Here is a 22,980-nt window from a genome sequence, read left to right as displayed (position 1 = left end):
CTTTCTCGGGCCGTTTCCATGGTACGTTGAACCACGCTCCAGTCTTGTGAATGGGGCCTCCCATATTGGCTTTTGACCTTATCTGCCGTGTTCATGGTTCATCGAGAATTGAAACAAAGACTTGATCAATGAAACATTCAAAAGGAACAATCGTGGGTCACTGCGGAATCCACATTAACACAATCTAATCAGGCATGACTAGACTCAAGGTGAATGAACACACATGCCATATATTTTGCTCGCAAAACTCCGACAAAGCCCCCCTATCTAAAGAGTAGATGTAACATGCTACATGCTTAAAACAAAAGTTCCATGTCTCTATAAAGTCGGCCGTCCTAACCTACCAACGCCAAACGGCAGCTCATAAACTGAATGAATTCAATCAAGGGGGAAAGAAAGAAAGAATGTAGACTATATCAACGCGAGATGCAAATCCTCTTTTTGGGCAAACATATACACACACAAATGACATGAAGACGCTGGCCAAGGTAGGTCTAAGCAAACGCTCCCACTGCTGCCATGAGCGCCGCGCCAGCCACGACGGAAAAGTAGGCCTGGGCACGCTTCTTGCCCTTCAAAATGCGGTAGCTCTTCTCCGTCAAGAAGTCCTCGGCCAGCAGCTGCACGAGGCCCGCGTAGAGCAGAAGACCCGACGAGATGGCGTTTGTGACGCCCACGACCACAAGGCCCGTGGCACTGCTCGGGTCCCATTTCCTCTGCAGGACGAGGCCGATTGCCTGGCCGATGGGCGTCGTGGTTCCGTAGGCGAGGACCATGAGCCAGGGGCGGATGGATCCCTTGGGGAACTGTATAGCTGCGATGCGGCTGCCCAGGGCCATGCCTTCAAATGACTGGTGGAAGCTGATAGCGACCAAGAAGACGACAAAGGCCGGGCCGGTAGCCACAGAGATGGCCATTCCTATGAACACACTGTGGAACAAGATGCCGGCCTCTAGCAACAGACACTGCAGCATCCGACGCTTCTGTTCCTCAGGAGACTGTATCTGGTTCCCATCTGAGGTCTCGCCGCCACGCCGGGTGTTGGGCTTGGCAAGCGAGGAATAAGCACCGTTCTGAGCACTCCCACCGGGAGGGGCGGGATCGAGTTCCGCCAGGTCCAGGTCCAGGTCCGATTCTCGGTCGTCGTCGTCTGCAGACCTTCGCCGCTGCAACGCTGGGCTCGACTCGGGCAAGGGTGAGGCGCCTGCAATGAGCCCCTCTGCAGCCTCCAAGTGGTCGAGGGAGATGTCCGCAGGTCGTCGTCCCGTCACATGGCTGCGCCTGCTGGATAAGCCCTCGCCGGCCATATGCAGCTCTTGCGCATCGCCTTCAGCCTCGTCGTTCTCATCCCAGAAGTCGTGCGCATGCGAATGCGAGTGGCCCGCGCCCCGAGCGGTCAGCCATGATTCGACTCCCACAACGACAATGGCGGAGACCATGGCAATGAGCCCTGGGAAAGGAGTGTATCCCTGGCTGAAGAAGTACGGCAGGCATGGGTCGGTCAGGGATGAGAAGGCGGTCGGCAGCAGGTGCACAAATGCCGTGGCGAGAAGCACACCGGTGCCGATATGCTGGCAGTAGAATATGATTGTCTTTTGTCGATGCCCCGTTGTCGCTCTTCGGGATAGCAGCGGAAAGCCGCAACCTATGGCGCAAAGCCGTGAATTAGGAAAAATTCCTCTTTAACCCCCTTATCGCACCATCTTGTGAATAGCCTTACCGATTGTGCTCAGGACGAGAATCAGGAGCAGCGCAAAGACATGCGCAGCCGTGTCATACCATCCCGAGTTGTGCCCGCCGCACTGCGGTCTCTCGCCCTGGTCCCGTCGTCGTTGGAGTTCGGCATGGAGCAGGCTCGATGGAATTGACGCCCAGGCGTCTAACATTATCACATTAGCTCTTCACTCCTCCAAGTCTGCGGCCAAAATAGGAGCTTCTCCTTACCTCTCGCCATCACCGCATCGGCGCCATCCATATCGAGTGTCTCGCTTGGCCTTGGCAGTTTGATCCGCTGGGCATTGGGCAAAAGGCTGATGAATGGCCCCGGGGGTCAATCTCTAGCGTACAGAAAGCTCTAAAGCGAGCTCCTTGCGCAATTCACTTGGTGCATCAAAACAGCCAGATCACGAACATGGAACAAGGTACGTGGTCCGTGGTTTTGAAGTTGGTACGACAATAGAGAAGAAGCATGGAACCCCTTCGCGCCTAATCCTCGGCTGAGGCTCAACATACGCGTTCCCAAGCCCGCGAGCTCCGGACAGCATCTGCGCCACTGAAACAAAACGTACAGGTTCTAAAAATAAGGGGGAGACTACCCAAAACAACGCCAAACATTTTGATGTTGTCCCTTGACTACCAGTGATCCTTTGATAGCCTCAATCTTGAATGTCGTCCTGTTACTGAAGCTTCAACACTTGCATCATTTTATGATCTAATTCCGGTTTAATGCATACGTCATTGTACCTTTGTAGCCAATGCCGCCATTATTAATATGGATATTTGGACAGAATCTCCGAGCCAATCCCGTAGCCATGCGATGTCATTTAGAAGACAGAATTGCATCTCAATATAAACACCAAACACCATAATACCACTTATTATATACCATTTCAATCACTTCCCAAAGAATTTGATACCAAGCAGATACAACCCAAATCATCACCATCACCATGTCGACCATTGGCATCTTCCCCGCCTCTGGTGGTCTCGGCACCAGCACTTACACCCACCTCCTCAAAGCCGTGCCCGCCTCCAACGTCGTCCTCATCAGCCGCTACCCAGAAAAGACTCCCCAAATCTACAAAGATCAAGGCGTCCATCTTCGTCAAGCCTCATACGAAGCTTCGCCCGCAGAACTCGAAGCCGCTTTCCAGGGCATCACCACGCTATTCCTCATCTCCTACCCCAGCCACGTCCACGAGTACCGCACAGGACTGCACATCCCAGCCCTCGATGCCGCTCACAGAGCCGGTGTAAAGCATGTCTTTTACTCGTCCCTCGCTTTTGCTCTGCCTGACAAGAGCACCACGCTGGCAGAGGTCATGGGCGCCCACCTCGACACCGAGGCTCATCTGCGGAAACTCGCCGACCAGGATCCCAGCTTCTCGTGGACATCTATTAGAGAGGGCCTCTATCACGAATCATTCCCCATTTACACCGCCTTCTTGGACTTGAAAGATGAATCCACCACCGAGATTCTCATCCCCCACGATGGTTCCGGCCCCGGCATAAGCTGGGCGAAGCGCGATGAACTAGGCGAAGCCTCCGCAAAACTAATTGCCCAGCACTTCCAAGACCCAACCAACTTTTCATGGAAGAACAAGCTCGTAGTCCTGACCGGGCCCCGAGAATGGTCTCTCGCAGACACCGTCAAGCTGCTCTCCACCGTGGCGGGTAGAGAATTGACCATCCGCCAAGTCACTGTGGATGAATACACCGCCCAGCCGCAGGTCGCCGCAAAGTTTGGATGCAACTCTCTCTCTCGAACCTGGGCAACTGCGTGGGACGCCATTCGTGCGGGAGAGACCGCACATGTGTCGTCGACCCTGGAGCAGCTATTAGGGCGGCGGCCCGAGGAGTTTGATGTTACTATCAAGAATCTCTATGGTTCAACTGCTGAGAAATAGGCAAAGGGTGTAGGGAGCGGGAGCTTGTTCATAGAAGAGGGAGAGAAAAAAAAGAGAGTAGTCTCGACAGTAGTAGCGAGATGTAGGAGAGTGACACTTGTATGTAAACATATATCCAGTTGGATCTTTTGATCAGGAGGCAGCACTTTCATTTCCATTTATATTAGTGACTACAAGTGAAATATATATCCGATATATCACAATTACAAGACACGCTTCTTAGGACTTTGAAACATATATATCTACCTACGTATGCTCGTAGATATATCTAACCTACTATACACACATGGTAAGTATGTTGATAGTTCCCAATTTCAAATGAACCTCCACGAGATGCTGGACTTTGCTAGGTAAGGCAGCCAACTTGGGCCTACTGTTTAATCTTCATCACTCACTCCACAGGTTGCACCCAGTCAGAAAACCTTCCACGCCATTTGTGATTTGTCAAATTTCCCATTTAATCTCCAGTACACCTAACATGCATTGGCTCTAAATAAAAGTCCATGGCTATCCCCAAAGACACCGGGCAGTTATCAAATCAAGAACAGTAAACTAAAAGAAAACCCTGGTGGTAATCGCAAAAGAACAGGATGTGACACGCTCCGAACGCGGTCAAAGCTCAAAGGGTATCAATTCATTAAAACCAGATCTCCTGGTAATAATGTGGCCGTAGCCCAGCTCTGCAAAGACTTTCGTCTTTCAGTCACTTCGTATGTGAAACTCAATTGGCGCCGGCTGCGCAAGGATGCCTGCCATATCCAGTCCATTTGGTACAAACGTCAAAAACACCTCATCATAGGTAGTCAAGTAGCCCCCCTGAAAACAAAGAGTACATACAAGGATATCAAACAATGTCACAAACACAGCTGTTTCGCAAAATAAACGCCCCCAAAAAGAAAGAACAGCGAACTTTATCAGATAACGTGAGAGAGCGACGGTGTTGAAAGACCGAGAATGCAAAAAGAGGAAATTCGCATACTGTGTGCTGCAACCCAGTTTCCATCATGGGCGTGGTTCGTGAGTTATGAAAAGTGGCGATGAGATAAAAACAAAACTCCCGACCTCGATGTTGAGAGAAAAACGCAAAAGTACATAGCCGATATGCGAAAATAGCGATTGAAGGCCGGCATCAAAGCATGTTCTCAAAGGCTGCTCAGAAAAGCAAGGATATCATCAAATAGCAAGATTAACGTAAACGTTGCATAAAAAGGCCAGAATCATCGCTGAAATGACTTGTTTCGGGGCGGAAGAGAGATTGTCAAAGGTAGTACTTGGTATCATGATATTGGGGCCAGCAGAAGCACTGGCTCCCATCAAAAGAGAATCAATCAATCAGCCAGTTTAGTAGGCGGCGGCAGTGTTGGAGCCTTCACTGGTAGCAACGGCCACCAAAGCTTCGAGTCGCCTCAATGAATCGGGGTTGTTCGAACGCTCCTGTTGTTGGCGTTGCTGCTGCTGTTGCTGCTGCATTTGTTGCTGCTGAAGCGGTTGTTGCTGGTGGTAATGCTGCTGCTGTGGGTGCTCTTGAGGCTCTCGTGCTGGAAAGCCAGCGAAACCATTGAAGTTGGGATGCACCATTCGCTCTACACGGGGATCTCGCATGTCTTGAGGAGATTGATGCCACCCATGGCCCCTTGGTTCTCTAGCGAGGGTAGGAGCAGACATGGTATGCTGGTGAAAGGATCGACTCGGAGGGGCTGAAGGTTGGACCTGGTGGCTTGGCCTCGGCTGCTCTTCAAATCGGACCGTTGGCGGATTCAGGCGTGCCTGATCGACCTTGCTCTGGACCGCCTTATGGACTTCAGACGCCCACATCCCGGCGCTGTCGCGAGGAGGAGTCTTGTGTCCTATGTCAAGACGGCCCAAACCGCGCTGCAAGCTGACGTCATACATGTTGAGATTTCGCCGCTCATCAGCTTGTATGGCCTCCATCACTGGTGGTCGCAGAGCAGGCTCGGGGTCAACGCTCATTGGAGATGCGTTACGCCTCGGGGGTGAGGCTGAACGAGGAAGAGGATCAAAAGACTCGATACCTGGAAGGCGAAGGTTGGACTGCGGGCCTGTGGGATTCGCGATAGGTGGCGGGGGATTTGGCCGCACGGATTGGCTGAGAGCAGCGTTTAGCTGTGCAGTGCTGCCGAAGCTACGGCTATCAGGATGCCAGGTTCGCCGCCGCCATGCTTCCTCGCCTGTGCTGCTTGCAATAGACTCTCTTCTACCAGAAAACACAGAAGGCGAAACGATTGGCGAAGAAACCAGATTCGCATTCGGAGGTTGAAAGGCAGCAGCATGAGAGCTGTTCATGAGCGGGGGTCCAACAGTTGAGCGGCCTGGAGGCTGAACCTGGCTGTACTGGAAGGGGTTGGCTCCTGAGGGAACGCTCAACCGACGACCCGGAGTCCGAGAACCCACGACGTACATGCTTTGAGATCGCGAGTGCGAGTGGGACGCCGGAGACGCCACGCTAGATCCCCATCGGGGACTGCTTTGAGCCGTTGAAAACGTGGCAGATGTTGGCGTACTGAAATCTCCGGGAGACTGAGGTCGGTAGGAAAAGGTACTGTCGGTGCTGCTACGGTAGGATTCCAGAGACAGCCTGGAGCGGGGATCAGCTGCCATGACGAGAGGAGGAGGCCGTCGACGAGGATCATTCTGGGGGCTGTAGGCTGATGCCACAGACGCGATGCTGGAGATGCTGGAGGTTGAGAGAGACTTTGAATGTCCTCGAACGGGGCCGCCGGCGCTGCCACCGGTGGACGCCCTGGCCCTGTTACCAGCTTGACGAACCCTATCGGTCCTAATCTGCCGCTGAAATCTCGAACCAGTAGCCGCAAGAGAGTCGATGGGGATATCTTCATTGACATGGACGGTTTGGGCATGCTGTCTCAGGTTGTCCAACCTCGAGAATCGCCTGGAGCAGTGGCACTGGAAAGGTCGCTCTCCGGTGTGTTTTCTAGTATATCGTTAGCGATATTTGAAAATGCAAATAGGAAGAAAGAAAAGAAACAAGGTCGGGGTGCTCATTGACCTACCGGATGTGTCTAGCCAAGTGCTCGCTCCTTGTGAAGCTCAGGTTGCATGGTGGATAGTCAGTGCAGTAGAAGCGCTGGGACTTCTTCTTCTTGTTCGATCTTGTCCCGTCCGCATTCACGCTCTCGCCATCGGAGCCGGCATCGTCAGCCATCTCTCCATCCGAGTCGTCCATGTCTACGTCCAGCGAGTTTCGGTTGGGCGACTTGGAGTGCTGCGAGCCATCGTGGTGGAGTGCATCCTCGGGAGACTCAGCTACGGGCGTCACCTGGGGAAACGGACTCGGCGGCAAGGGTCTCTGGCTGGCCATGTTGATGCTGTTAAAGGACGCTCGGGTTGGCGTCTTGCCATCGTCGGGCGAGTGTGAGTGTCCGGGCTGTAACTGAGACTGCGGCGCTGTACTGGGGCGAGGAGACGAGTTTTTCGGTGACATGATGTCCTGCCTGGAAATTTCCGCTGCTAGTGGGGTGTTGACAGGGCGAAACGCAGCCGCCATGATGGGCGCAGCGAGGCGACCAGGCGGTGATGATGGCGAGTGGTATCGACAGACTTGCAGGCCGTCAACTCGGCAGTGTCGTGCAAGTCGGAAGGGGAGGAGGTTTGCGAGAGGAGTGATGCAACGCAGAACCGATTACGCAAGAGAGCAGGGTAAAACAAGGTGGCGCTTGTCACTGCCTGTACGTACTCGCACTTGGGGATCGGGTCTTTCGTCTTCCCAAAGCAAGGCTGCGATGCAGACAGAGTCAGGCTCTCCAAAAATATTGGATGAAGCCGAACGAGATAAGACGAGGTTGTTGGCAGCTTGGCGGGCGACTGTGGTGGTCTGGACAGGCGTTGCGAGGGACCGGAAGCAGATTCCACGAAGCTGGTGGTTGGAGCTGGAGTTGCAGTTGCTGAGCCAAGGCAATGGGCAAGAAGGCTGAAGTAGGGCCGAGGGGGAGGGGAAAAAGATGGTGGGGATGTTTGAGGTCAGCAAGGGAGGCGGAGGCGGAAGGTCAGGAAGGACAAGGGGGCAACTAAAGGTAAGGTTGCAAGGTTGCAAGGGCGGCCAGAAAGCTTGTGCTTGTAACTTTGGGCTTTCGGGGTAGCAAAAGGCAAAGAAGCTCGACTTTGGACTTGGGGAATGGATTGATGACCAATAGAGGCAAGGTAGTGGCTGCGTGAGACGATAGAATGGCGCCTCAACTTTCGCTCAGGGCTACTCGTACTAAGCTGTTGTGCGTTCCAGGTACGGCCGGAGGTACTCGTACCAGTGCGGCGACGGCCAGGTACTGGAGTGGTGCTATGCTTGCTATGGCACGCTGAAAAGTAGTGGCTGCTAGCACCGGCAGTGACCTGCTGCGCACGCTCTGGGTACTTTGCCGCTAGCCGACGACAGCGTCGAACGAACCTGGTGCCTCTCACAGTCTCCAGTCTCGTCTGTTGCCTGAGGCGTCGCTGGTTGCGGCCGTGGGATGGGGTGGATTGTGGATTGTGGACTGTGGATGTGGATTGTGGATGGGATGGCACTGATGGCAATCAGGTTGAGGCCAGTTGAGTTGAGCATGGTGCCAGTCCTAAGGATCTAGCGCTGGGCCATGCACCTCCGCTAGCAGCAACGGTGGCCAGGTTCGGACCACCCTGGCCACTGAGCAGACCTCGTTGCGGCCGTGCCATTGGACGATCGCCAGGATCAGAATCGGAAACCAAGGACGCAGCGACAGCTGAGCAGACCAGCGACAGCATCGACGAGCCCAGTCCAGCAGCAGGCAGGGGGGCCGCCGGACCCTGCGATCGGTGACACAACGATGCGTGCCTGGTGGGCTAGTTGCTTCTGGATGGCTAACTAATGACTTCTTCTGTCTCTAGGCACGATTCGATTTGAATTTGATATCCAAGAGCGGTTGATTGCATACCTACATTCGAAGTAGATGATACTACAACTCGCTCGCATACGAATACTTGCACCTTGTTATACCGCACGGATGGATAGATTCTCGGACGGACCAAGGTCAAGCCAGCCAGCCAGACAACGCCCTGAGCTTGCCGACGGCGAAATCGAAGACAAGCAGGGGCACCGTGTGGCGATGGCTTGTCTCTGGCTTGCTCGCCTTTTTCTCCCCCAGACCAGACGGCGCGACCCTCGGTGGAGTCCGGATCCGGATTGGCAGGGCAGGGCGCCAACCAAGCTCGTAGCGATGGGCACACATTTATCGACCAAGGTTCCGAAGGGCTGTTCTTCTTCGCTTTTTGCATCCGAGCCCGTATGCACCCGGTATACGGTACCTGCGTAGGAGGCAATACTCAAGGCCATTTTGGCACAAGACCACAACTTTGCAAACTCGTCGGGTACCTAGCTGAAGACAGCTTGGTCTGTGGATGCTCGAGATGGACTTTGTCGAGAACAAAGACAAAGGCAATCTGGCAGCCTCTGCCACGCAGCGGCTGATGCTCATCAGGTAGCCTGTACTTGAGGATACCTGCAATGGGCCAAGGCACCATACCTTTGCTCTAAGCTGCCACATCAGAACCTAGACTCGTACAAGTATGTCCATGCCCAGACAACTTTTGCTGCGCAGTTGGGGCTTGGCCTCGTCTCTCCTCTTCGGGAAGGACGGAATCCTTGTCTGAGGCGCAAACTGCAGACAGATCGCAGCGCGCTACCGGCGGACAGCAGAGAATGTGCATTCATGTGACTCGTGGCAGCGCCCTGCTACTCGCCCACTCTATTATGGACAAGGTACTGTACGAAGTAGTCGCAATGCGATGCGAGCTCCGTCGGCGCCCTGTGATTTCTGATACGAGCGTATGGCTCGCTACCTGCTCTATGAGTTACTTGTACGAGAAGCTTGAAACACACCAGGCCAGCCAGGAAGGATGACGAGAGGCAGCGCAGCGTCACAGCTCGCTCGCTTTGACCGGGGGATCCGCCGGAGATGGCGGACGCGATACTTTTGTGCATACTTTTGCCGTGTCAATAAGCTCCAGGCGGGGAAGTGGGAAAATGGCATGCCAAAGGGCGAAAGGGCAGCAAAAAGTCAACTGTCGATAGTATGGCTACTAGGAAGCATGCAGAGTAGCTGGCATGCCACACAAGATTGAAGGTTTGGCTGCTGCGTGTTCCGCGGGCATGGCGAGAAGGAGGCCACGCAGGCGCCTAAAAAAAGATGCAGAAAGTCAAGACAGAATAAAGTACCTCGACACCAGAGCGGCCGGGCAAGGGTACTTGGGCGAGCTAGTGGCAGCGACTGACGTAGTCGAGAGGGGCCGACGTAAGGTACAGGTCATCTGCGCACACCTTAGCGTGCGCGGCCCAGGTACATTGACGGCAATCCAGTGGGCAAGCCTCCTGCTGAAAGATGGCGTGGGGCCCCAGCGGCATGGCTAGCGACGCCCGCTTTCCAGGGCCCTCAAAAGGGCGCTTTTTGCCCTTCTTTTTGTCTGACGGTACTGCGCTCGTACTTGCATGCAGAACTCGCATCGTCTCACAGGTACTTTATCTGCTGAAGAAGTATGGTACATACTCGTACAGCATAGAAAGAACTGAATGGACAAACAGCAAACCAGAGGAGTTGCATGCATGTGCCGTACTGTGCCTGGACTGTTGCAGCAGCATGGAGATTCTGCATTCCTGGATCTGGCAGGTCTCTACTGCCTTTTGTATCTTAGGTAGGTGACTTACATGTACCATGTCCCTGTCCCGTTGCCGTACGAGATAGAGCACGGTTCTGCTGTGATTGATTGATTGTTTGAATCCAATCCAATGCTTGCAAAGAAATACAGGTACGAGTACCTCGATGCTACCTCGTGCAGGCTTGTGATAACAGCCAAGGTACTAGGCAGGTACCTACATCCTAACTTACTCGTGCAAAACCCAACCGTGATGTGATTGACTGAGCTGGCCATGTGTGGTCCATTACCGCCCAAGAGCCCGACAAGCACGCACTGATACGGAGCAAAGAAGCGGAACCCCTCCCAGCCCCTTCAACAGCAAAGCAAGCATGACTTGTACCTGGAGCCCCGTCTTATGCATCCAAGAGTCATTCACAGAAGAAAAAGAAAAGAAAAAAAGATAAATACAAAAAAAAAACAAAAAAGTGGCCGCTTGGTAGTGCAAACCTTGTCTGCCCTTGGGAAGAAACAGCTTCAAAAACTTGAGGACAGCTTTTCTCCACATGGCTCTTGATGCCTACGCTAACAAGCACCTAGCAGCCTCTCTCTCTCTCTTTAGCTAGTCGTGGGCGCCTAACCATGGCTTGGGGGGTGGCCCACAATTTCTTCTCGCAGCCCCCATGCAAGTGATGTATCGGTTTTGGACGACATTCAAGAGTGTGAGAGTTGGTCGAGTTTCCCGTTTCAAGTGCGCAATGTGCGTGCACGCGGGCAAGCAAGGGAGAAGCATATTTCTCGCGCTTTGGTGGAGGAATGAATGCGCGTGGGAGGATTTGCCGTTTTTACCTGCGTATGGGAAGAATATATGCCGTATTATACCCTGTGTACTATATTGCGCTAACAAATGTGCGCATCACGTTGATGATGCATGTAAATCCTATGAGAATATGGAGTATTATAGACATGGGAGTGCGATATAAATATACATAGCATCTCCATCCATACGAGCATGTGGATAGCAGGTATGGAGCGTGCCGAGCAAGCGAGCGTACACACACCAAAACACCCTGGTTATCACTCATCGGTTTTTCTTTCTTCAAACGATGCGCATCATCAGATCAGAGGCTCTGTCTCAGAAGCCTCGGGACGGGCATCGCATCCACCCCACACAATCTCTCACCATACAGTACAGGTACGAGCACCAGTCCGGCGCCGCATCAAGTATAGAATAGTTTAGGTAAATGTACGAATACCTACATGCATGGATTGTGTAACTACACGAAGTGGCATTGTCCAAGCAGGTCGCGCCATTGTACCGACCGAATATCCGGAACCGTTGCTTGCATCATAGTCATACCTTCGGTAGATAGATAGAGCCCCATACATGTAGGTACGAGCCAACTTACAAAAAGCTGTGCTACCAAGGGTTTTCAAGGTTTGAAGTAATCTTTGCAATCGGTTAGCACCATGGAACCAACCGTCCCTTTCAGAAGGGAAACACGAAACATCCCATCATATCCATGTCATAAGTCCGTCCTTCTGTCAACTCTGTGTCACCGCTCGCTTTTCATCCCTCCCAGTCCAGTCTCTGCCAGATAAACTGGCGTTCTGCTTACGGTGGTACAAGTATATTCAAGAAAATCCGCCTCGTCAGCATCAAATCATCAAAGGGTAAAAGTTACAGAGTGCAATGGCCAATGATCAAAGTAGACAAACAAAACGACAAACTCATAAAACGTTAGAAAAGCCGTATATCGCCGATCGGCTTTAATCGATACGAACAGACAGATATGGTTCATCAGCCGACGTTTATTCGGAAACTCTACTTGGATAAACCCGAAGCCAGGTCTGGTACGTCGATTTGACCACGAGGCTTCGAGCTAATATAAGGTACACCAAAAGGGAGGTGTTTGGCATGCAGTTCCCGGTAGATTGCCATGCCCATCAAAGTTCCTTTCTTTCTTACCCACCCACCCATACGCTTCCCGAATTCTCCATGTTTCGTTCGACGGGAGTCTTCGGAGCTGACATCATTGTTCCTCGCTTTTTGCTATGCCATGTGACCACGGCGGATAATACGGGTTGCACATTTGCCAAAAGAGCTGTTGGTTCTTTGCAGGGCCCCGGCAAAACAAGTGCGACACGAGCAAAAAAAAGGCAAAAATGAAAAATGGAAGCTGCCAAGAATTGACATGTGCTTTTATTGAATAGTGCAATGCAGATGCAGAAAGAAGGGGGTGGCGAGCCGGCATCTCGAGAGTTCACGTGCGAGGACATGGAGCTATCAAAGATCGAGCCGTAGCCATCCATGCCTAAGGTACTACTAAGGTAAGTGTTAGTATCAAGAAGGGCCGGCATCATTCACGGTGGTGTATGCATGATAGGATTACACCTCAGTCGCCGCTCATGCAGGATGAATCATGTCATGATTCCAGGCTTCATTCAAAATCTATTTACGGCGTAGTACATGTATATAATCATGAAAGCACCACCCCCAACCCAAGTCAAACAGCATGTAATAGCTGTCGTCAAGCCTGTTTTGGAGTTTTCCATTTCCACATCAAGTTGGTCATTACTCTAGTCATCCTAAACTTACTCATTAAGCATTATTCAATTTGGCCGTCCCGTAAAGCAGTCGTTAAAAGAGTTCAAACGTCCAGCATGCTTCTCACTTGCTGGGGCGGGGCAGCAATCGAGTTTGTGGTATCTGCACTACCGTTCCTCTGTCCGTTGCTTGCCCCGTGTCGGGACGAGCGACCCCGATCTTCATCCCGATACGGTGGAGGTCCGTCTTGCGAGATTTCGGCAATCCTCCGAAGCCTCTCGGCAGCTGCTATATCGCTAGGGCTGTTGGGGAAGAGCACGCCGGCAACGGATTCGACCATTCGCTCATTCTGTCGGCGCTCAGACTTTCCGTTGTAGCGACCCGGCCCTGTGGATGACAAGTTCGCAACGCCAGCCCTGTCGACCCGAGGATTGTTCCTTTGAGACATGTTGTTCATCTCGATGCCATCGTTTCCAGCGTCTTGCTCTCTTTCCGCCTCATCTTCGAACCTGGCCCTGAGTCCGCGCTTGCCTCCGACCTCGTTGACATTTTGGGAAATCTTGTCTCGCATGCTCATAAGGTGATCACCCCTGACGCGCCTCCACCAAGCCGGCTTCTTAACTATGCCAAGCTCCCGGTCAATAGTCTCACCTCGTTGTCGCCGTTGCGCAAGCAGAGCCTTATCTTCATTGGGGCTTGCAAATCCATATGCGACTTGCACGAAGATGATTAGCAAAGATGGGCCGTAGCCCCAAGCAAATATGACTGGCACGATTCCACCGTAGCGCATGACGGAAAAGGTCCAGTTAAAGGAAATGAGAACCTGGTAAGCAACAAGAGCGCCAGTGAGTGGAATGGTCAAGACGAAGCGCAGTGGAATCGCCTTAACAAGGCCCAATGTACGATTCAACACTCCACGGTTTTTTGGCTTGTAGTGGTAGATTGAGTGGCGAAGCGAAAAGACGATTGTAGCCCAAGCGATAACAAGGCAGAAAGCGCCGGCCTTGAATCGTGCTCCAGTGGCAGTGGGAATCGCCTTGGCGAGGGTTTGCTCTGGGGATCGTTGCATTTCCACAAACGACCAGCCACGAGGCACAACGAGGAAGAAGTTCTATAGCAAGGCATGATAAGCAACTGACCTTACGTAGGTTTGATATTTGACGGTATTGGAAGGGAAACTCACCATCCAGGTCCAGAAGTAGAACCACAAAGGCAGATAAAACTCCACCTTTGCGCGCCGGTCGTCGGTGCGGTAGACAAAGGGATTGGGGTCGATGAACTGCCTCTCTTGCCAGCTTCCCCAGTGCCTCACTGACTCCCAGACCAGCGCAATGGTTCCCTGACATATGAGGAACCAGAAGAAGGAAGTGACAATGATGGGAAGCTCCACGACATGGTAACGGTCGATATCGATGTTGGTGAAGAGGCTGATCAAGGCGCACGCGCAAACAAAGCAAGCCCAATACCACTGCCAGCGGCGACCAATTGGATAGAAGCGCTTTTCCTTGGGTAGATAGAGTCTGCCGTGCTTGGCCAGAGCAGTGAGCGTGAGCATGAGGCCAACAGCATACACGGCCGCGAAGCCAATTCCCGTGTAGCCCCGAACGCCAATTGGATCCACGGCACTGTAACACTTGGTGGCGTTGATAAAGGTTCCATTGCTGATGAGGAGCTGGGGCTCGTACGGCTCGTACGTCAGATAACAGCGGGAGTTGTTGGACAGGGTGCCATTGCTGTAGTAGGTGTAATTCCAGTGCTCGAGGGTGGTGAGGTTGAAGTGGATGCCTCCAAAGACGGTGTCTGTACTGTTGTCGCCTCCGGGGAAGGCCAGCAAGTCCCGGGCATCAAAGATCTCGTACCGGACCATGCTGCTGTACGGTTGCGGGCCTCGCGCCGCCGAGTTTTCTAGAGTACCTGTATTCTCGACGACGAATTGTTGTTACCTCCTCCAATCACGGACAATGATCTCGAGGGAGGATTTCAGGTCAGCGACGCCCGTCGCAGTCAGGGACGGAATCAACAACAACAGATCATAAGATAAAATAGCAATAACAGAAAAAAGGGGGTTGGGTTAGAACAATGGAGAAGGAGGAAAAGCAAGAAGCTTAATGCGAATTAGAGTAGAGTAATTGGGGCGTGGCGGGTTTGGCTACAAGGGCCGCTGGGGAACGATTGCCGGCGGTGCCGCAGCCGGTGTGCTGAAAAGCCGCGCACACCGTTGCAGTCTTTTTCATTATAACGATATTCACCCTTCATTGGACGCGAGAAAAAATAAAATCGCGGTGTTTTCCGTGGTCAGCCTAGGTATGATATCATTGATGATGTGCACACGGAATTATAGCATTGATATTTAAGCTGATGGTAATTGAAATTTGAAGAATTCTAGATACAAGTCATAACATTGTATTAGAGTAATATCTCTTAGGTATTAGTTTGGGGAGCGCGTCATTGTCGTTGTCAATGTCATGATCGATTTAAAGTGCGTTTTAGCGCCAATGTTTAAAAGCATACGCCCTTCAGTAGCCCAGATCTCCGATAACTTTGACAACCTCTCATCTCCAAATTACAACGTAAAGAAGCAAAGACGGCCTTCTACTACCTATCCAGCTGCACATAGCTTCTAAAGTCCCTCTGTCTGATTTACCAATTACTCCATATATACTGCGACATTCCAGATAGAACATACAGACACACACACCGTATTCAATTCACGCACAAGCGGTTAAGCTCGCAGCTGTAACAGTACAGTAGCTCGCTAGTTCGTCCCGCTTTATCTGACAAATGGAGTCCAACCCCATGATTCGATGCCAATGCGAAGCCATTTCCTTTCGGGCCGTGCTCCCCAAGCCGCTCTCAGTCGATGTATGCCACTGTCTCGAGTGCCAGAGACAGTCATCGTCGGCCTTTGGTGTCTCTGCCATCTTCCCGGTTGAGGGCATGCTCCCATTCCCCGAGAGCATTCAGCCTCATGTTGGCATGTGGACACGCAAGACAGACTCGGGATGCATGCTGGAGTGTTACTTTTGTAAGACGTGCGGTGTCAGGGTCATTCATCGAAGTCTGCTGCCTGACGGAACATCAAAGTCGACACTGACGGTCAAGGGAGGGTGTATGGAAAACCTGAGTCTGGAGGGTGCAAGGCACATCTATACAAGATCGGCCAGAATACCGGTGCCGGAGGGGAGTTGGCCCGGACCGCCAGATGAATACTGATGGGCAAAGGAATATAGATATCACTTGGCGTGGCGTTGGCATTAGCATTGGATCTTGAAAGCGCACAAAGCATTAATGGGATGGCAGTGAGAGGCAGGGAAGATGAACCTGAGAACACAGAAGCGTCGATTTCTAAGTATAATTCTGAGAGGCTGAATCTTTGATACAGTATTATTCGTCATAACTTTTCTTTTTCATACAACATGGCGGCCATTGCCCAAATCTATATGCATGGGTATCCTTTGCTCGATTGAATTAAATCGCTAGGTCTATCGAAGCATGCCAAGTGAGCAATGGAACCCAGATACCTCCCTAATACACTCCTCCACACATGGCCTTCAAAAATCATCGCCCTATGTTATTCAGCACGCTTCCCATCATAACAGCTATTTCACGATCCCAGCTCGTCTCGACACTGGGCTTCTTCTTGCTGCTGGAAAAGACGTTTGGAGTCTGCCCCCCTTTAACAACTGCCTGCCGAATGGCATCCCCAACAACGTTCTTATTCGTCCGCAGGGTGCGAGCCACAATACCTCCTCGACTAGCTATCTCTTGAACGCGAGCGGAAATGTTGCTCGCCATGGTGCGCCAAAAGTAGGAAATCAAAGAGCTCGTTTCAAAGCGAGATAGCAGCAGCTGGAGGAGGCTGTGCTGTTTCTTCTTCGCGGGAGCTGGAAAGAAGGGGTGTGTTGGAGTCTCGGTAGCCTCGAGAATCAGCTCAAGCGAAGCAATGTTCTGGCAATGGGCAACAACTTCGACAAGAGATTTGTCTAGCGTGGGGAGCTGCCCCAGAGACCGCGAGAGTGATGCGGTGCTTCCCTGTAGCGCAGCACGAACATAGGTATCGAGAGCTTGCAAGAGCAGTTTTGGTGACCACTTGTCTGGCTGAACACCCATAGAGGGGGACAGCAGATAGAGCGTAGTCATGGCTGATGTCAGCCGTGATCGTGCCTCCTCGCTTTGCGCAAAAGTGATGCTGCTCGGGATGGCGAATTCCCTAATCAGGCGCTCAGATACTTCTGTTATGCGCCGCTCTATTGGTACAATGACAGTGTCTTGTAGATTCTTGATTGCGTTCAACTTTTCGAGTCCGTGGCCCTCCTCTCCTGGTGCCCTACTGTCCAGCACCTCACGCAGCGAAAGGATCGTGTATGAGCATCGAACAAGCGCTCCGTAGTCGGTTTTCCCCGTGCTGGGGCCGCCCAATTCGGAGAATTGAACTTGCAGCTGTCTCCCGAGCTGCAGACATCTTCCCATTGCCCTCCCTAGCCTCAGCGTTTCCCACAGGCGCAATGCGACCTGCCGTATCTCCTCGGCCTCTGCATGTTTATCAATGACCTCCTTCTCCAGCTGCTTGTAGCTGTCGTTTAGGCTTGCGATCTGAGCATCAAGCTGGGCAACAATGGTCTTGCTTGCCTGCGTCTGAGATTGGGTGTACTGCAGCAAGGGCACGGCGGAGCGGGTTGTGAGGAGGTCAATGTGCGAGTCGATCTCTTGAGCGTCAAAGAGGACTCGTGACAAGGGTGTTGCGAGATCTAGCGGGGAGTCGTCGGGGTTGTTGGTGGAAAGGACGAGGGAATTGGCGAAGGAAGCGGGTACGAAGTCGGGATCTAGGAACGTCTCGTAGTCGATGTACGAGGGCTCTTCAATGGCCTGGGCATCTGGCAGCGTCGCCATGGTTGGTGCCAGTGGCTGGACGGGAAGTTGTCGCAATGTCGTTTGAAGTGTGCCTCGTCTCGCCAGATTGGAGGGGCCAGTTCAAGCTCCAAGGGGAAAAGTGGCGCTGGTCACTGCTGTGGCATTAGGAATTTAGGCACATGTGATTTCACGGCACAGCAGCCACACTAGCGACATCCATGGAACATTTACATCTCAGAAACCCAGATTGGAAGATCAGGACACACACTGACATGTCACATGCTGTAGCGTATCGCCGTATTGTATTAGCTCTGTCAATGCCTATAATAGATCAACTCCATACCTTCAAGCTCCATATTAGGCAAATGTTTAGAAACTGGCCTCGGCTGGGCGGAGTCTTCGGAGTATAAACTGCAGAGCATGGGGTAGTATTCGTGATACCATCAGTCTAAGCCAAGGCACAGACGACAGTGGCGCATTCTTCCGCTGGTTTCGTTTCGTTTCTTCTCCTTATCTAGCTTGGCACTGGTTCAACGATATTGGGTCCATGCCATCATTTCCAGGCATTAATCCAAGTTATTGGAGATAGCAGTAATTTCATTAATACCCCATCCAGGCTTGAAAGGGAGAGGAAACTAGCAAGCAAGTGCAAGTATGGATCCTATTACATGTAGTCTGTTGACCTTGTAAGGAAACCAACAACGCAGGCAGATCCAGGTTTATGCAACTTGACGTACCTAGGAGACAACTACTCCGTACATAGCACTCGAGATGCTTCATATTAATAAACAACCTACTCTGAGGATGTAAATCGGAAGCTATCAATGTTTGATATCTTACATGGCCCCCCAAAACAAACAGCCACTATTAGCTACGAAGCCCGCCGTCTAAGCCCGCTGCAGGTCAGCAGGCGCGTGAGGATTTGCATGCCATGCATCAGACTTCCAGAGGCGCATCGCCACACTGTATTAGCCTGGGAGTTAATTATAGCTCACTGTTCCAGACAAGAGTCCGTGTTAAACACCTCAGCCTCGATATCAACGGCGCGGTTCCTGACGGGAGCTTCTTTTTTTTTTTCCTTATCCTTTCATCCCCAGCCAAAGCATCTGTTGCGGCGTTTGCTCCGTGGCCACGCAACCCCTTGTGCGACAATAAAAGGGAAGCAGGAGGAAAAGCGACGAAGAAAAGATCCGGCCTTTCGCTTGGCCCTTTTCCGCTCTAGCCTGTGCACCGCCTCAAGACGTGCGCCGTACATAATTCCAGGCTTCCCGCGCGCATTACGGAGTACAGGTATTGATCCTTATACAAAGACCGGAGTTGCTTTGATTTGATTATTATACCCGAATCCGCACACAGGGTTCGAGGCCCGAATCCCGCCATTCGCACTCGCTGCACCGCTGCACCTGCACCGCTGCAGAAGTGCAGACGCCGCTCGAAAAATACATACCCACCGATCCTCTAGAAGCAGCATCCATACACGTACTTGACAGGCTATAGACGGCGAGGCTCTGTGTATCGTATCGTATCCCCTCCCCCTCCGAAGCCATGGCCTCCAAACTCGGTGCCACCTTCGTGCCTGGCAGCGACGATGACTATTTTATGCCAGAGGTTGTTGCGCCGTCGCCTCAACGGTAAGATATCCATACTCATATCCATTTCATATCCACATCCTTCCCGATGGTTTCCTTTTATCCCACTCTTCTAGATCCCTGTCTCTAAGCCTCCTTGTCCTTTTTTTTCCCGCCATGTCCCTCCTATCTCCCATTTCGCCTGGATGAGGCTGGACCTTGTCAGAGGCTGAATGGAGCCCTTAAGCCATTCGAGGTGGGGCTGCTGCTGACGTTCTCGTCTTGATCCTTTCGATTAGGGTGACCCCTCAGGTGCCGCAGAACATGCAGGAGGACCTGCAGCGCATGGAACTGGAAGCCCGTGAAGTCCACGACTACAATAGAAGCCGCGAGCCCTCGCTGTCGACCTACACCGGCCAGAAGCCCGATCCCAGAGGCTACGGTCACAGCCCTAGCCACAGCCAGAGCCAGACGCCGAACCAGACGCGGACAACACGGCTGCCCGACATGGACGAAGACGCCCCTTCATTCTCGCCTTTCCCCAAGGTCGTGGGGGACAACGTGCCGCCGGCCGATGACGAGAAGGAGAACATCCTGTGGAAGGCGCGCAACCATGTGCTGCACTCACAGAATGTCAACATGCAAATTACTTGGGCTCGCGATGTGCTCAACTGGGCCGAAATTTCCATGGACGCCGCTGCCAGAGAGGCGGCCGAGAGCGGTAATCGCCCCCCAACCCCACGAAAGGAGCACGAGCTGCGCAACGACGCAGTCAACATCATCAGATACCTGGCCGAGCAGGAGCACCCAGATGCCCTCTACATCCGTGCCAAATGGCTCGAGTTTGGCAAGTTTGGCGAACGCGTCGACAAGCGCGAGGCCTACTCGGGGTACAAGAAGGCGGCCGACCTGGGCAGCACACGGTCCGTCTACCGCATGGGCATGCTGTTTGAGCAGTCCAACGACATGTCCAAGGCCAAGGAGTATTACTACAAGGGTCTCAGCTTGAAGGACTCGGCCGCCCTGTACCGCATGGGCATGATGAGTCTCCTGGGCCAGCACGGCGAGACCAAGGACTACCAAGGAGGCCTGGAGCGCATTCGAGCCGCCGCCGACAGTGCGGACGAGGATGCTCCTCAGGGTGCGTACGTCTACGGCATGCTCATCGGACGTGACCTGCCCGACATCAGCATACCCGAAGGCATCTTGCCCTATGCTATTGAAACGTCAAAGGTCTATGTCGAAAAGGCGGCCTATCTTGGCTTTGCCAAAGCTCAGCTCAAAATGGGTCAGGCGTACGAGCTGTGCCAGCTGGGATGTGACTTTAATCCCTCCTACTCCCTGCATTACTACGGCTTAGCCGCCAAGCAGGGAATTCCAGAAGCTGCCCTTGGCGTCAGTCGATGGTTCCTCTTTGGCTACGAGGGTGTCTTCAAAAAGAACGAAGAGCTGGCTTTCAAGTATGCTCACGAGGCAGCATCCGCGAAACTGCCCACTGGCGAGTTTGCCATGGGCTACTACCACGAAATCGGTATCCACGTCAACAAGGACGTTGTCGAAGCCCAGCGGTGGTACCAACTGGCGGCTGACCACGGCAACAAGGACGCCGTCGGTAGATTAGAGTCACTTAGCCAGGGTGGTAGCGGCCTCTCCAAGCAGGATCACGAAACAACCACCCTGGGACGAATCAAGTCTCAGCACGGCTCTATGAGAGGCAAGCGCCCCGATCGATTCAACAAGCAAAACAACCCAATGCCCACGCTCAGTGAAGGCGATGGTCCAGCACCACTGCCCAAACTCGTCACATCAGTTGGCAACTCGCGAGTCTCACCTTTGCCCTCACCGGGCATGCGTCCCACAATTGTGACGGAGAACAACAGCTTTGCCGAGCCCTCCAGGGCGTCTTTCGTTGATACGGCTGATCGACAGCCGGCCTTTAACATCCGTGTCGATCCAAACGCCCCACCCATGCGTTCTCAGTCTGCCGCTCCTTATCCCGTAGACGATCGGATGCAGCCGCCGCGGAACGCGCCCTATCCAGACGACGATGGCCGGCCCCGCCTCAACAACAACTACCCCCCGGGTCAGGGCCCTTCAGCAGACCGGCCAGGCAGTGCCTTTGGTGTCAGACCACCACAAGGAAATGGTCCACCACGGCCAATGCCGGGCCCACAGGGCAACATGTATCCTCCTGGTGGGCCGGGCGGTGGCCGTGGCAGAGGCGGACCTCCCGGTCCCGGAGGCTACGGACCACCAGGAGGCGGACCTGGCCAGGGACGCCCATACCCAGGAGACAGCCGACCTGGAAGCGCCCACAGCGGGAACCGCATGCAGAACGGACCACCCCAGGGATATGGCGGTCCTGGAGGCCCGATGGGCGGCCCTCATGGAGGACCAGAGCCCGGGCAGTTTGCTCCTCGAACCTCATCACGACAAGATGGACATCCTGATCAACAGTATCACCCTGGCGGCCCTGGCGGTCCCGGTGGTCCCGGAGGCCCAGGTGGTCATTTCCCAGAAAGGCTGGGATCTCTCCCCGGCCAAGGTGGACCACCAGGAAGAGTCCAGACCGGAGGGCCCCCTCCCGGACATGGACCCGGACCTGGACATGGACCCGGACCCGGGCCTCAAGGTCCTGGTGGCGGACCCCGGCCAGGTCCCGGTCCCAACCGAGTTGGCACTGCTCCTCCGGGACCTGCTCCTCAGCACAGCTCAAGTCCTGCACCAGGCCCTGGCCCTGGCCCGGCTTCTCCTCCAGCCAAGGCCAAGCCAGCAGGCAAGTCAGGACCGGCAACGTTTGAAGATATGGGAATTCCGCAGGGTAAACAAGACGGTGATTGTGTAAGTAGACGCCCAACTCTACCGTAAATGAGGCATATGAAAGCAGCTAACATCATGCCTACAGGTTGTCATGTAAAAATCGTTTCATCTACATGTCGTAGAGCATACATTTGCGTGTTTACTGAGGAGAAAGGAGAGGAGAAGGAAGCAAGACACTGGCATACAAAACGTCGATACATGCATAACGCATATGCCTTCAGCACACAAACACATCAAACTTCATCTACAAGAGCGCATCTATTTCTGCCTGGTGAGCTGACTTTCAACTCTTTTTGTTTTCTCAATCAAGTGAAGCAAATAAAAATCTCAAAACACGACTTTCGAATTCGGCAAGATAATATTGAGGGAGGGAAGGGAAAGTGATTGGTTGAAACGATTATTAAAAAGCCTACTTATTCGTTGGCGCTGGGTTTTATACAATGTATTTTTTTACTTTTCTTGTCTTGTTTTTTCAATACATGCAATAGTGATATATCGTGGGCGAAAGACGGGATCGGGAATTGTGTCTGGGATGCCCCCTCTGTAAATGTATCCTTGAGCGTGATCTGTATATATATTACCTATTTTGGTTATTTTTGTATTTTTGGAATGTTCGAGTTATGTACGACTGATCTTTTTCAATTTCTTGTTATTTTCTGTCAAAATTGGTAGTCCGATTACATTAGCACATCTTCTTTCTCTTCATCCTCTTCCTCTTCTAGTCCTGCATGTTACTGGCTTACATACACATGACAGACATGCAGGGTGTTGCAGATGTTCTGTAGATATTGCTATACCTATTGTGCTACTGGCTGTTGCAAATGGTTCCATTGTTTTGCCACGTTTTTTGGCCGGAATAAGCAACATCCAAGGCAGATAGAAGCTGTCAGCCACGATATACATCCACAAGCATACTCATGGAGTAGTACAACCATCTGCACGTGTGGTC

The 22,980-nt window shown here is 52.7% G+C and overlaps 7 protein-coding genes across 7 annotated transcripts; 3 read left to right on the top strand and 4 right to left on the bottom strand.

Moving 5' to 3' along the window:
- Window positions 1-202: 202 nt before the first annotated feature.
- On the bottom strand, window positions 203-2,193 carry V8C40DRAFT_228713 (Zinc/iron permease). The gene is made up of 3 exons (XM_083212331.1): window positions 1,945-2,193; window positions 1,721-1,879; window positions 203-1,645 (listed from the first exon to the last, which is right to left on the bottom strand). The coding sequence occupies exons 1-3, from the start codon at window positions 1,973-1,975 to the stop codon at window positions 495-497; spliced, it is 1,341 nt and encodes a 446-aa protein (XP_083078593.1). The 5' UTR covers window positions 1,976-2,193; the 3' UTR covers window positions 203-494.
- A 321-nt stretch (window positions 2,194-2,514) lies between these two features.
- On the top strand, window positions 2,515-3,849 carry V8C40DRAFT_228711 (uncharacterized protein). Its single transcript, XM_083212330.1, has one exon. The coding sequence runs from the start codon at window positions 2,670-2,672 to the stop codon at window positions 3,624-3,626; it is 957 nt and encodes a 318-aa protein (XP_083078592.1). The 5' UTR covers window positions 2,515-2,669; the 3' UTR covers window positions 3,627-3,849.
- A 950-nt stretch (window positions 3,850-4,799) lies between these two features.
- Window positions 4,800-7,388, bottom strand: V8C40DRAFT_451 (C2H2-type zinc finger protein). The gene is made up of 2 exons (XM_083222992.1): window positions 6,659-7,388; window positions 4,800-6,579 (listed from the first exon to the last, which is right to left on the bottom strand). Exons 1-2 carry the CDS (start codon window positions 7,150-7,152, stop codon window positions 4,968-4,970), a joined length of 2,106 nt encoding a protein of 701 aa, XP_083078591.1. The 5' UTR covers window positions 7,153-7,388; the 3' UTR covers window positions 4,800-4,967.
- A 5,268-nt stretch (window positions 7,389-12,656) lies between these two features.
- Window positions 12,657-15,042, bottom strand: V8C40DRAFT_228703 (DUF2434 domain-containing protein). The gene is made up of 2 exons (XM_083212329.1): window positions 13,976-15,042; window positions 12,657-13,903 (listed from the first exon to the last, which is right to left on the bottom strand). The coding sequence occupies exons 1-2, from the start codon at window positions 14,657-14,659 to the stop codon at window positions 12,896-12,898; spliced, it is 1,692 nt and encodes a 563-aa protein (XP_083078590.1). The 5' UTR covers window positions 14,660-15,042; the 3' UTR covers window positions 12,657-12,895.
- Window positions 15,043-15,271: 229 nt separating this feature from the next.
- Window positions 15,272-16,689, top strand: V8C40DRAFT_228701 (Mss4-like protein). The gene has a single exon (XM_083212328.1). It carries the CDS (start codon window positions 15,574-15,576, stop codon window positions 16,003-16,005), a length of 432 nt encoding a protein of 143 aa, XP_083078589.1. The 5' UTR covers window positions 15,272-15,573; the 3' UTR covers window positions 16,006-16,689.
- V8C40DRAFT_228700 (Golgi transport complex subunit COG5) lies at window positions 16,115-18,045 on the bottom strand. The gene is made up of 2 exons (XM_083212327.1): window positions 17,987-18,045; window positions 16,115-17,925 (listed from the first exon to the last, which is right to left on the bottom strand). The coding sequence occupies exon 2, from the start codon at window positions 17,680-17,682 to the stop codon at window positions 16,351-16,353; it is 1,332 nt and encodes a 443-aa protein (XP_083078588.1). The 5' UTR covers window positions 17,683-17,925; window positions 17,987-18,045; the 3' UTR covers window positions 16,115-16,350.
- A 634-nt stretch (window positions 18,046-18,679) lies between these two features.
- On the top strand, window positions 18,680-22,736 carry V8C40DRAFT_228696 (uncharacterized protein). The gene is made up of 3 exons (XM_083212326.1): window positions 18,680-19,274; window positions 19,511-22,052; window positions 22,117-22,736. Exons 1-3 carry the CDS (start codon window positions 19,189-19,191, stop codon window positions 22,126-22,128), a joined length of 2,640 nt encoding a protein of 879 aa, XP_083078587.1. The 5' UTR covers window positions 18,680-19,188; the 3' UTR covers window positions 22,129-22,736.
- Window positions 22,737-22,980: the final 244 nt, after the last annotated feature.

Source organism: Trichoderma camerunense (genome assembly GCF_050948025.1).
Source record: "Trichoderma camerunense strain CBS 138272 chromosome Unknown V8C40scaffold_1, whole genome shotgun sequence".
In the NCBI taxonomy this organism is placed as follows: domain Eukaryota; kingdom Fungi; phylum Ascomycota; class Sordariomycetes; order Hypocreales; family Hypocreaceae; genus Trichoderma; species Trichoderma camerunense.
Note: the sequence above shows the minus strand (reverse complement) of the source record. Positions and strands in the feature narration are given on the sequence as shown.

Coding starts and splice junctions, on each gene's coding strand:
- V8C40DRAFT_228701 (XM_083212328.1), top strand. CDS start 15,574: ATGGAGTCCAACCCCATGATTCGATGCCAATGCGAAGCCATTTCCTTT.
- V8C40DRAFT_228713 (XM_083212331.1), bottom strand. CDS start 1,975: ATGGATGGCGCCGATGCGGTGATGGCGAGAG. Junction 1,880..1,944: donor CGATGCGGTGATGGCGAGAG/GTAAGGAGAAGC, acceptor TGATAATGTTAG/ACGCCTGGGCGTCAATTCCA. Junction 1,646..1,720: donor TCTCGTCCTGAGCACAATCG/GTAAGGCTATTC, acceptor TTTGCGCCATAG/GTTGCGGCTTTCCGCTGCTA.
- V8C40DRAFT_228703 (XM_083212329.1), bottom strand. CDS start 14,659: ATGGTCCGGTACGAGATCTTTGATGCCCGGGACTTGCTGGCCTTCCCC. Junction 13,904..13,975: donor TCTACTTCTGGACCTGGATG/GTGAGTTTCCCT, acceptor GCCTTGCTATAG/AACTTCTTCCTCGTTGTGCC.
- V8C40DRAFT_228711 (XM_083212330.1), top strand. CDS start 2,670: ATGTCGACCATTGGCATCTTCCCCGCCTCTGGTGGTCTCGGCACCAGC.
- V8C40DRAFT_228700 (XM_083212327.1), bottom strand. CDS start 17,682: ATGGCGACGCTGCCAGATGCCCAGGCCATTGAAGAGCCCTCGTACATC.
- V8C40DRAFT_451 (XM_083222992.1), bottom strand. CDS start 7,152: ATGGCGGCTGCGTTTCGCCCTGTCAACACCCCACTAGCAGCGGAAATT. Junction 6,580..6,658: donor CACTTGGCTAGACACATCCG/GTAGGTCAATGA, acceptor ACGATATACTAG/AAAACACACCGGAGAGCGAC.
- V8C40DRAFT_228696 (XM_083212326.1), top strand. CDS start 19,189: ATGGCCTCCAAACTCGGTGCCACCTTCGTGCCTGGCAGCGACGATGAC. Junction 19,275..19,510: donor GTTGCGCCGTCGCCTCAACG/GTAAGATATCCA, acceptor CCTTTCGATTAG/GGTGACCCCTCAGGTGCCGC.